Here is a 12,784-nt window from a genome sequence, read left to right on the forward strand (position 1 = left end):
TTCCAGGAGGGTACCCTGATCTCCAGGCTGTGGATAAAGTATGTGAATAAGTGCTGGGGCAGGTACTGGAATTCAGGACTGCTCCCTTTTAAATGAGTGCCTCAGTCACAAGGTGGGAGTTGCACTCTCCCTAGTGCATGTCTGGTGTCTCTGGCTAGTGAAATAGTTGATTCTTCCATACAAGATGAAACTGCTTCGATGGGAAGGAGTCAAGAGTACGCCCACCCTGATAATTAAAGCACTTGCCAGGAAGGGGCTTGAATCTCCATCAGCTGAGGATGAGTGAAACTCAAATCTCCACATCCCGAGTAAGGCTTGGTAGTCAGAGCACTAGTGCATGCCAGGTGGAGGAGGAGCCAGGTCCTGGTACCAGTGCCGGTCATGTTCAGAAAGGAGCAACAGCTACCGTGTCCTGGGCAGAGCCCGAGCAGTTGGGCATCCTCCAGTATCTCTACAAGACTGAGCCCTCAGGAGACGTAGGTGGAGGATCCTGACTGAGGCATGAGGATGGCATTGTACATGCTGTGGGTTAGGAAGGCAGTAGAGTGGGGGTCTTGGAGCGTGCAATTTTGGACAAATTTATAGTAATTTCAGGCAGACTGAGGCCTTTTGTGGATCCAGCCTCAAGTTCATGTTACTTGCCAGTGCTGCTTGTATAAATGGCTTGTCCAAAGGAGGTAGGCTGCTGGCCCTGCTTTGCAGAAAAGCAGCAGTTTAACAGCTGATGGGAATATGGGAGGACATAATGCCCATAGGTCATTAATTCTTGAAGCTGAATCTGCTGAAGAGATAATGGATGAAACCTGACTCTGTTAAGCTGTCTGCTCCTCTTCTAACAATGCTCAGTTGTTAATTTAGATCTCTCCCGTAGGAAGTTACTCCCAGCATTAAAAGACCCCTAGGCATGATCTGGCGAACTTAAAAAAAAAATCTATCCTTTACCCAAACATCATTAAGCCATCACATCCCATTTCTGAATTTCCTTGTCTAACATTGCTGATTGTAAGGCTGTTGATAGCCATGGTTAAGCTTTTCCTAATTGAACTTTTTCCTCCTGAAGGCTTCATTTGCTGATGCCTTTCACAGTTCACCCCCATGGAACTGGGTGATTTTTTTCCCTTGTTCCAGCAGCATCACTGAATGAATTTGGCAGGAGGAGGCTGATTAGAACAGAGAGCCTGAAACTGTAGTTCCTACTTGCATGAATAGTCTTGCGGAGATCAGCAGCCCTAAGTAGGGTAGGGCTACACATGATGTTATCACTGTAAACACCAGTGATGGGTCTGAAAATACAGAAACCAGTTTTCAGCCATACTGCTCTTTGGAAGTTTGATTGCAGTATTATTTTTCTCAATTTTTTTCCATGTTTGATTGAGAATGCCATTATCAAATGTACCAAAGTCTTTTAGGTTCTGGATTTCCCCGATCATCAGTAAGACTTATAGGCATTTTGGGGAAAATGGGCTTGCTTCTAAGTCACTTAGGCACTTTTGCAAAGCGTTACCTTCAAAGTAACCTTTGAAGGGTTGTGATTGATGGCAGTCACTCATCGTGGTGCCCTGTGACCAGTGGGGTCCCTCAAGGCTCTGTCCTGGGACCCATACTGTTCAACATCTTCATTAACGGTGTGGACATTGGAGTCAGGAGTGGACTGGCCAAGTTCGCCGATGACACCAAACTTTGGGGCAAAGCATCCACGCCAGAAGACAGGCGGGTGATCCAGGCTGACCTGGACAAGCTCAGCAAATGGGCAGACAAGAACCTCATGGTGTTTAACACCGAAAAATGCAAGGTTCTCCACCTTGGGAGGAAAAACCTGCAGCATCCTTATAGGCTCGGCAGTGCTACGTTGGTTAGCACTACAGAAGAAAGAGACTTGGGGGTCATCATTGACTACAAGATGAACATGAGCCTGCAATGCGATGCTGCGGCTAGTAAAGCGACCAAAACGCTGGCTTGCATCCATAGATGCTTCTCGAGCAAATCCCGAGACGTCATTCTCCCCTTGTACTCGGCCTTGGTGGGGCTGCAGCTGGAGTACTACGTCCAGTTTTGGGCTCCACAATTCAAAAAGGATGTGGAGAAGCTTGTGAGAGTCCAGAGGAGAGCCACGCGCATGATCAGAGGTCAGGAAAACAGATTTTACGATGACAGGCTGAGAGCCATGGGACTCTTTAGCCTGGATAAGCGTAGGCTCAGGGGTGACCTGATGGCCACCTATAAGTTTATCAGGGGTGACCACCAGGATCTGGGGGAACGTTTGTTCACCAGAGCGCCCCAAGGGATGACGAGGTCGAACGGTCACAAACTCCTGCAAGACTGTTTCAGGCTGGACATAAGGAAGTTTTTCTTTACTGTCCGAGCCCCCAAGGTCTGGAACAGTCTGCCAGCGGAGGTGGTTCAAGCACCTACATTGAACACCTTCAAGAGTAAATTGGATGCTTATCTTGCTGGGATCCTGTGACCCCAGCTGACTTCCTGCCCTTTGGGCAGGGGGCTGGACTCGATGATCTCCCGAGGTCCCTTCCAGCCCTAATGTCTATGAAATCTATGAAGTAATTCTGGTCCACTTCTGGGTCCACTGGGGAGTGCACAGGACGGCACTCCCATGCCCCCTGGCTCAGCGGTTGGCTGGAGGTGGACCCCAGGTGCCCCCCACCCCCAGGCCCAAGAGGCACCAGTCACTGAGCTGGGGAGTTGAGGAGGGGGGCCTGCATGCTCCCCAGCAGACCCAGAAGTGGACCGAAGGTGCTTCTGGTCCACTTCTGGGTCTACTGCCAAGCGTGCTGGAGAGCCCCCCATGCTTCTGAGGGGCACTCCATGTGCCCCAGCATCACAGCATTCACAAGCTGCACGCTACCTAGAGGTATGTAGAAAACACATTTAAAGCTGTCTCTGTCTGAAAAAAAAAAAAAAAAAAGAAAGTATAGTTTAAAGCCCTGTTTTATTTTCATGTTGTTCCTCCATGCATCCTTTTTATTGTTAAGTCCCAGCTCCATGGGAAGATCATGAAAAGCAGAACTTTACCAGACTGGTGGCCACTTGAAAATTGGTTCTTGTCCATTGGAGAGAAAATGAGAGTAGACACTGGGTTTCCAGTCCCATTAATAAAGCAACTAGAATTGTGATCAAATGGGGAAAATGCCTCCTCTGTTGAAACCAGCCGTTGCCATCACTTTGTTTGAATCACTGTTGCCATCTTGCACGTGGCATGTTTTCTTCTCTCATTTGCAGAGCGTGGGCATTGTTTATCCCTCTTGGTTCCTCAGCAACAGAATTGGGGTGACTCATCAGTAACATGTGAATTTCAGCTACAAGTGACTGAGGTCTATTAAATTATGGGTGCAAATTAATTTTCCCAACTCACCACCCATTTTGTGGAGGGGACAGATCAACACTTAGGAAAGAGTTTCTGCTAAAAATAAGTAACATTAATTATTCTTCTGCAAGAATTGAGATTTAAATTTGAGGTAAATTTGCATGCTACTCCAGTATTAATAAACTTACTGTACTTTCTGCAAAAAATACTGACATTGTATAATACCTTCTTTCATTTTCTCTCCAACGATTTTACTTTAGAATGTATCTTGGTTAGATGAGAAGGAGAAAGAAGTTGTAAGTGCCCTGCGCTATTTTAAGACAATAGTGGATAAAATGGCGATCGACAAGAAAGTGCTGGAGATGCTGCCAGGCTCAGCAAGTAAAGTGTTGGAGGCCATCTTGCCCCTGGTACAGATGGATCAGCGAATTCAGAAAAGGTAAGTTGCTCTTCAGAGGACTGTAAGGGGGTGGGGAGAGATGCAGTCACCAGGCAATTTGCATCTGATTGTTTTGGAAAAATTGTGCTGCAGAAGTTGCATGAACTGCTGCCATTGCTAATCGGTAGTAAAAACAGTTTGCCATTTACATGGCAGTTCATGGACACGAATCTAAAGGCAAGTTCCTTGGTGCAAAGGGATAGCGCCCTAATGTAAGATGAGCAAAATATTGGATGGCGGATCAGGAAGGGGAACCAGAGAAAGGTTGTGGGTGAGAAGGAAGGACTGAAATGGGAAAGGGCAGGAAAATGAGGTATGGTTAACACTCAGTGAGTCTCCATCAGATACTCTGCTTATACTTCAGCTAACAGCAGTAAGCCCAAGCAGACAATATTTGGATACAAGAGGGGTCATCTTCCAAATAATAACTTTGTGTGAAATTCATCCACGGGAATATCAGAGAAGTCTTCAGCCTGCCTGGAATTTGCTCCTTTGATTTTGTTGGGCCAAATACAGAAATTATGTAAACAGATGTGATTCCATTGACTTTGGAAGAATATTGCTGAATTTGTCTCAGAACGCATACCTTTTTGAGTGGATTCTTTTTGGCTCTACTCTGACGTCTAGTGTGTGAACCCTTGATGGTGAATTTGAGGCTGCCCAGAAGAGAGTTGGCGAGCTGGCAAGGCCACCAGCTCACCGTGGGTTATGAGAACTCTTCCAAATATGGGCCAGAAACCTGCCTGCTGGATTACCCCTTTCATGATTTCTGGAGCAGCTGCTTAAAAAAACCTAAATAAAGTAAATCACGTGCTGTGAACAAAAAGAATCGGAATAGACTGGAAAATGCAGGTGTATGAATCCTGAAATGTTGCCAGGGTTTGTGCTGTTCTTTTGAGTTTCCCCTGCTGAACAGTCCTGACTACAGCTATGTTTTGACACAGGATGCCTCTTGGTCTTGTTTTGTGAGCAGCGTTGGAAATTTCCTCCACTGAACTGTTGCTGCTTTTATAGGAGACACCTCAGGGGCCAAAGCACTCTTTCCCCCTGGTCTGATTTGGATAAATCGAGCGTAAGAAGTGATTTGTTAAAAAAAAATCTGGCCAATCAGCATGGCACAGACCTTTTGTTTTTGCCTATAGGGGGTAGGCTAGGCTCAGAGCTTGACAATACAGTGGGTGGAGAGAATATTGGTATGGGCTAGAAGTGTACTTGGGGTGGGAGAGCACTGTTTATGGGTTACATCCATACAGCTTTGAAGAACAGAGGCTGTTAAATTGAAATAATGGTCCTGAGCTTGACCAGGAGTTTGCCCAGGAACTGACTGAGGCTGCTTGCTCCAGGACCTTGGTTGTCATGGGTGACTTCAATTACCCGGACATCTCCTGGGAAGATCACTCAGCAAAATCCGAGCGGTTGCAAAGCTTTCTCTCGTGCGTGGATGACCTCTACCTGAGTGAAGAAGTGTATGGGCCAACGAGAGGCAAAGCGCTGCTCGACCTGGTACTGGCTATGGGGGACGACCTAATCGGCGACCTAGTGATCGATGGGAAGCTGGGTGACAGCGACCACGAGCTGATCACCTTCACCATCCACCGTAAAGCTGGCAAGTCAGCCAGCAACACAGAAGTCCTTGACTTCAGAAAAGCCGACTTTGACAAGCTCAAGAGGCTTGTCGGTCAGGCCCTCAGGGACCATGACCCCAGGGAGATGGGAGTTCAAGAAGAGTGGTTGCTTCTCAAGGAAGCGATCCTCAATGCACAAACTAAACCTATTCCAACACGGAGGAAAGGCAGCAAGAAGGCACAGCAGCCCTCCTGGCTCTCCAGGGACCTAGCGGACCTCCTGCAGCTAAAAAAGAAAGCCTACAGAGGATGGGGGATGGGATTCACCTCGAAGGAGGATTATTCTGCACTGATCCGGTCCTGCAGGGAGCAAACCAGGAAAGCCAAGGCTGCAACTGAACTCCAACTAGCTTCAAGCATCAAGGACAACAAAAAGTCCTTTTTCAGATATGTGGGGAGCCGGAGGAAAAGCAAGGGCAACGTTGGACCCCTGCTAAACCAGATGGGGCAACTGACAACTGATGCCCAGGAAAAAGCCAACCTATTAAATAGGTACTTTGCGTCAGTCTTTCATCAGTCCCATGGGGCGCCCATGCCTGCTGTGGGACAGGGAGATCCGGGTGATGCGGATCCCCTACCCTCCATAAATGCTGACCTTGTGAAGGAACACCTTGAGAAGCTGGATACCTTCAAGTCAGCCAGCCCTGACAATCTGCACCCCAGGGTACTCAAGGTGCTGGCGAGCGTCATAGCCCGGCCCCTGGCACGGATCTTTGAAAAGTCCTGGCGCTCTGGTGTAGTGCCCAAAGACTGGAAGAAGGCCAATGTGGTGCCGATCTTCAAGAAAGGGAGGAGAGTGGATCCGGCTAGCTACAGGCCCATTAGCCTGACTTCTATCCTGGGGAAGATCTTAGAAAAGTTTATTAAGGAAGCCATCCTTGATGGACTGGCCCAGGCTAACATCCTAAGGGACAGCCAGCACGGGTTTGTTGCAGGTAGGTCTTGTTTGACCAATCTCATTTCCTTCTATGACCAGGTGACCTATCAGCTGGACCAGGGAGAAGAGATTGATGTCATATATCTCGACTTCAAAAAAGCTTTTGATCTGGTATCTCATGATCACCTCTTGGCCAAACTGCCCAGTTGTGGCCTTGGCTCCACCACGATCCGCTGGCTGGGAAATTGGCTCCGTGGTCGGACCCAGAGGGTTGTAATTGATGGCAGTCACTCATCGTGGTGCCCTGTGACCAGTGGGGTCCCCCAAGGCTCTGTCCTGGGACCCATACTGTTCAACATCTTCATTAACGGTGTGGACGTTGGAGTCAGGAGTGGACTGGCCAAGTTCGCCGATGACACCAAACTTTGGGGCAAAGCATCCACGCCAGAAGACAGGCAGGTGATCCAGGCTGACCTGGACAAGCTCAGCAAATGGGCAGACGAGAACCTGATGGTGTTTAACACCGAAAAATGCAAGGTTCTCCACCTTGGGAGGAAAAACCTGCAGCACCCTTATAGGCTCGGCAGTGCTACGTTGGCTAGCACTACAGAAGAAAAAGACTTGGGGGTCATCATTGACCACAAGATGAACATGAGCCTGCAATGCGATGCTGCGGCTAGTAAAGCGACCAAAACGCTGGCTTGCATCCATAGATGCTTCTCAAGCAAATCCCGAGACGTCATTCTTCCCTTGTACTCGGCCTTGGTGAGGCCGCAGCTGGAGTACTGCGTCCAGTTTTGGGCTCCACAATTCAAAAAGGATGTGGAGAAGCTTGAGAGAGTCCAGAGGAGAGCCACGCGCATGATCAGAGGTCAGGAAAACAGATCTTACGATGACAGGCTGAGAGCCATGGGACTCTTTAGCCTGGAAAAGCGTAGGCTCAGGGGTGATCTGATGGCCACCTATAAGTTTATCAGGGGTGACCACCAGGATCTGGGGGAACATCTGTTCACCAGAGCGCCCCAAGGGATGACGAGGTCGAACGGTCACAAACTCGTGCAAGACCGTTTCAGGCTGGACATAAGGAAGAATTTCTTTACTGTCCGAGCCCCCAAGGTCTGGAACAGTCTGCCAGCGGAGGTGGTTCAAGCACCTACATTGAACACCTTCAAGAGTAAATTGGATGCTTATCTTGCTGGGATCCTATGACCCCAGCTGACTTCCTGCTCTTTGGGCGGGGGGGCTGGACTCGATGATCTCCCGAGGTCCCTTCCAGCCCTAATGTCTATGAAATCTATATCTCTGGATTGAGACCCAAGAGTTTCCTTGGCTGCTCTCAGGTTTCCCCCAGCCAGTGAACCGCTGACTAGCATCTGCCTTTATGTACGGAAAAAGAATTAAAAAATTCTCCTAACTGTTAATAGGTGAGCGTGTAAAATGTCAGCAAGCATCTTAAGGATAGAAAACCTCATCATTGCTTCACTGACTCATTCATGTCTTCTCGGGGCATTTGTTGGATGAGTGTCTCTTAAAAAGGGAAGTTGAAAAGTAGCATACACCCAGGAACAGAAATATCCTGTAACCTGTCCTCAAGCAGAAGAGGGTTAGAAGATTTTTCTCTTCAAGTTATGTACAAACTTTTTTCTGACAGTTAAATAAGGAGATAAGGACACTGGATGTCAGAATTTAAACAGGAAATTTAGTCTTCCCTGGTTGGCATGGGGTATACTCTAGTGTTGTTCATTAAACAACGATGACCTTCCGTAGACAAAATCTGTTAGGGCATGAATCCCATATGCATGTTTGAGCAAGTATAGCCCCATTCAGTGAGCGGGGATTTGGCAGACTCGTTAAGCAGTGTCCTTTCATAGCATACCTATATGTACCTTATTCCTTTCAAGTGGTAGCAAGGCACAAAGGAAGATCTGATGTTAAATCCCTCTCAAGAAAATGGGCAAGTCTGGGATGGCATGGAAGAAAGCCAGGCAATTGTTGCTGAAATTCCTTTCTGCTTTCAGGGAAGCATTTGCACTGAGGACAAAAAAAAAGAAAGAGTAATTACATCGAGTACAAAAAGTAGGCTTTTCAATTATTGCTTGCTTAAAAGGAAGCAGATCGAAGGCTAACGGTAAAGAAATCAAAACCATGGAAAGCATCAGGGGAGGCACTGTTTAGGAAATATCTGCTCCCAAGCTAACTTCACGTAAAATTAGAGGAGAGGGGATGCTGACAAGCACCATAGTGCTGAAAAAAATGTGCTCTCCCTTGTTTGAAGTCCTGCCTTTGAAGCCTGAAATTACTTGGTTATTCAAGTGGGGCCAGATTCTGCCAACTTCATTCTCTCAAGCAAACTCATTGAAATCAGTGGGCCTGGTTCCCCTCTTGTTGACCCCCCACTGTGATGAATGCGCTGGAGTTAAAGCAGTGCACAACAGATCCAGGAGGCGACTCAGACTTTTGGGGGAAGCCTTGCGTCAGTGAGAAGCGTGGGAGTATTGTTCTCTTTTGGCCCAGCGGTGTTTGGAAAGCTATTCTCTGATTTCTCAGGAAGCTTGAAATTAGCATGGCTTTAAAAGACTGTTATGGGAGCATTGCCGTTACCGTTACTGTCAACATACCTTATTAGTTAACAAAATGAATGTTTTCAGAGCAGGTGAGACCAAGCCTGAAAGCAGTTGTGTTACAGTTTATTTCTGGCTAGTGTTTTCATCCTCCCTCAAAGCATGTGGTTCTTCAGAAGAATAATGTCAGTTCTGTTTCTTATTTAAAGAGCAAGTTGGATGCTTATCTTGCTGGGATCCTATGACCCCAGCTGACTTCCTGCCCTTTGGGCGGGGGGGCTGGACTCGATGATCTCCCGAAGTCCCATCCAGCCCTAATGTCTGTGAAATCTATGAAAAAACAAAACCAAACGCCCAAAACCTGAAATGTATTGTAGTAATCCAGACATTCAAAAGAAAATTGTTGGGCTCTTGCAGTGTTGAAGAAAAATGTTAATAAGGGGTTGGAATTTAGTCAAATGAATTCAGGGGTTACAGACACTGAGAAAATGATTTTCAAAATTATCTAAATGTTTCTTCTTACTCTTATTTCATCTGCTACTGGAGGAATCAGCAGAGCAACTACAACAGAAGAGAAACCTGTCTCAAATAAATGCAAATTCCTAAAGACAGAGTTAATGAGGACAATTCAAATTTATTGTAATTTTGTTTCTTAAGGGAATTTTTCCAGAATTTCATTGTCTTTTCTCTTGCACTTCTTTTTTCCCCCTCCTCTAGTTCTGCTATCTCTTCCTGCTATAGCCGCGTCTACCAGAGTCTGGCCAATCTGATTCGTTGGTCTGATCAGGTAATGCTGGAAGGTGTGAACTCGGAGGACAAAGAGGTGGTGACCACAGTTAAAGATGTCATAAAAGCTGTTCTGGATGGAGTCAAGGTACATAAAATGTATTGCCAAATTTTACAAAATATAAAATATCCATCTTTTAAAATAGATGTTTGAACATGTTGGCTTTTAGGAAGATCCTGTTCTTGAAGTGAATAAAATCACATCTCTTAAATCTGCTTTCAGATGAGTTGAGATCAGTTCAGTTGAGATGACCCTGTCTGATGTGTTTCTTAAGAAGCCCAACACATGCTTTTAAAATGCACACCCTGGCAGCCTGATGCAGTGCCAGAAACATTAAGTCTTTATTGAGCATTATATTAAATGTTCAAAGGGTCTTCATCATGGTGAGTGTAGATTACAGGTTAGAGTTTGCATATTTTCTGTCTAGACAATGTTTAATGGAAATGTTTCCTGTTAATGTGGAGGAAGAATCAAAGATTGCCAACCTCAGCATTTATCAATAGCATGTTTCTGAGATTCCCAGTTACGCTGGGACTTGTTGCTGGTGATGGGGTAATGTCAATTGTTTTGGAGGTTTCGTTTGTATAAGCATTTTTCAGTCTCAGTGGTCCATCTGTATCCTCTATGTGACCTCTTTGGAGCACTCCCTGCTATCTGTCCTTGCCTGGAAAAGCTGCTGGCATTCTTCCCACCTCCCAAGAAGTTTTTTGGCATCCATGTTTCTCACCATTCTCCAGGCCTTTCCCTGTCTTCGCTAATGGTTGCAGGGCCTAGCTGCTCTCTTTCTGCTGAAGAAAGGGAGGATTAAGTGTCTTGCATATACCAGCTGAATCAAACCACTAAGGATTGTTTTGGAACTAGGACTGAAATATATTTGGGGGCGTTATTTGCATTCAGCACCCTTTCTTCTTGCTCATAGTATAGCAGATACAGCTATCCTTTTTTGTACCCAGAACTGTCTGTGATTTTATTGCCTAGAACTCCCCATTAAAGCAGAACACATTTCCTTAATTTTGGCCTTTCCTTTTTTTCCAATGTATTTGTTGGCCGCTGTCATACTCTGAGTCTCCATCTTGGGCCGCCAATAGACATTCAGTTAAAGGTGCAAAGGGATCTGATCTGCAGTCCTTACAGTCGTACCTCCTGCCATGTCATACGCTCCTCATCTGATTGGGGATCAAATCTTAATCGCACTCTTGCTGGTGCAAGACTGGGTCTTGATCCTGTATTCCCCCTATGCCAGAAAACAGCAAGCCAGGTGTCTGGTGTATAACATCTACCGGGGGCCTTCGATATCATTCACTTGAATTATTAAATGCTATTGTTGTTTTTCAGGGGCTTTAAACTTGTTTAGAATAAAATGTTCTTATCATCCAGTGGATTGCACTGCACGATATGCTCCTTAATCATACACTGCCAATATAAACTATGAAAGTGATATTTAAGTGTCAGATAGGATGGGGAGAAGTTTGGGGTGGGGGTTAGAACTACTGAGGCAGAGCCTTACCTGGTGGAAAAGTCAATACTTCCTTGAAGTCAGTGGTGTTCTGGCGTTGTGCACCACCCCAGGGGACCTACCTTGTAGTGTCCAAACTGCCAAGCATGTAGGGGAGACATTGGAACCCTGCAGCTTAATAAAGTTATACAGACCTGTGCAAACTTGTACAAGTATATGGGTGAAAAAATGACACAGCAACTTGGAAGACTCATGCCTGTTATGTAAACATACCTAGGATCCTGTCATTACTGCACAAAGACTGATTAGACTTGTGTGCAGGTCCATTGCAGAGAGAGACTGAGTTGGTTACATACCTGATGTCAGTGCCCTTGGCTGGGAATCCAGCTGGAAGACTTAAGGAGGCAGTATTTAGAAGTGATGTGAAAGCATCCCTTGTTGTGTTAGCAAGTGCCTTGGTACTTTAGAAGGGCCAAGCAGGAACTAAGAAATAGGTTACTTCTCTACTGCTGGATCCTTTAATTTTATCATTAGCAAATGATGCAAAATCTGCTTCCCCATTTCGGCGCTCACTTCCCTCTTCGCTTTCAGAATTCTGCAGGCCGTCACCAGTTCCATTGCCTTATTTGCTATGTTAATACCAGATTTTACCATCCCTGTGGTTTTTTATAGCAAGCAAAATTCCCTTTTATAATAATAGAATATTAAAAAAACCCTCACCATCTCGCTTTGGACTTTCCATTTAGTTAAAGTAGCTTCAGTTCAGAGAGAGGTTTTAATTATCTGCAATTACTGCTGTAGAATCCTCTTCAATGTGCTAAGGAGAAATATACTGTGCTTCTGGCCCAGTTACTTTACTGATAATCCTCTGTGTTGTGAAGTAAATCCATAAGTTTCATTCTTGGACATGGCTTTTTAGTCCAAGGTTAATATAGATGGAAGTAATGGGATGCGAAATCTGTTGGTGTTCTGTTCTGATGCTTGTCAAAAGTGGGATCAGCTCAGATTTCAAGGAGGCCCTTTCAAGGTGGTTTTCAAGGGGGGTGTATGTATGGCATGGTGGCAGCATATGCCAGTAGGGACCATCCAAAGCACGCCCTACTCCTGCTCACATATTGTAAGCTGGAAATATGCCAGTGAGGCAGCTCCAGGGTCGGTGGCCATGCTTAGGCACACTAGAGTCCAGTCTCACTACAGTGTTTCTGAGTTCAGTGTATACGAGTGGGAAGGCAGGATGGGCTTGGGAGTGTCCCTGTTGGGACACGCTGCTGCTATGGTATCCCCTTAATGGGTGGCTTGCTTTCTGTAGTACGAGGTGGGAACTAGTAGGGAGATGAGGATGGGTTCACTGGGATCTAGAGGAGTTGGGAGACTGATGGTCTATTCTCCAGTGTCATCGCCTCATCACACTTGCTCCAGGTCAAGGTCTGCTAGGAAAATGTTAGAAGGCAACTACAAAGCTAAACAGAAGGTGGAGTTAATTTTAGATTTCTTTTCCTCTGGTGTATACTGCATGGGCATGTACATTAGCTTTGACTAGTATGTTCCTAATTTTTTTCCCTTTTGTGAGTTCTCCTTGTACTCCAGCTTCATTGCATATGTCCAAGAATGTGCTACCAGATACCAGGGCATGGGGGTGAAGCAGTTAAAAGGTTAGTTAAAACTACTTCTTCCTGCCACAGTTAGCAGGAAAGGAGAGGGCATTCAGCAGAGAAATCTG

At 46.0% G+C, this 12,784-nt stretch overlaps 1 protein-coding gene across 5 annotated transcripts in view; it reads left to right on the top strand.

Annotated features, from left to right (window-relative positions):
* Positions 1 to 12,784, top strand: part of RAPGEF1 (Rap guanine nucleotide exchange factor 1) — a 118,841-nt gene that overhangs the window by 50,854 nt on the left and 55,203 nt on the right. For all 5 annotated transcript variants that reach the window (XM_090021848.1, XM_090021849.1, XM_090021851.1 and 2 more), the window contains exons 3-4: positions 3,580 to 3,758; positions 9,539 to 9,695. In XM_090021848.1, coding sequence (XP_089877974.1) covers positions 3,580 to 3,758; positions 9,539 to 9,695 — 336 coding nt within the window. The remainder of the gene's footprint in view (positions 1 to 3,579; positions 3,759 to 9,538; positions 9,696 to 12,784) is intronic.

This window comes from Crocodylus siamensis, chromosome 11, assembly GCF_052110815.1.
Source record: "Crocodylus siamensis isolate JL-2025a chromosome 11, ASM5211081v1, whole genome shotgun sequence".
NCBI lineage: Eukaryota > Metazoa > Chordata > Crocodylia > Crocodylidae > Crocodylus > Crocodylus siamensis.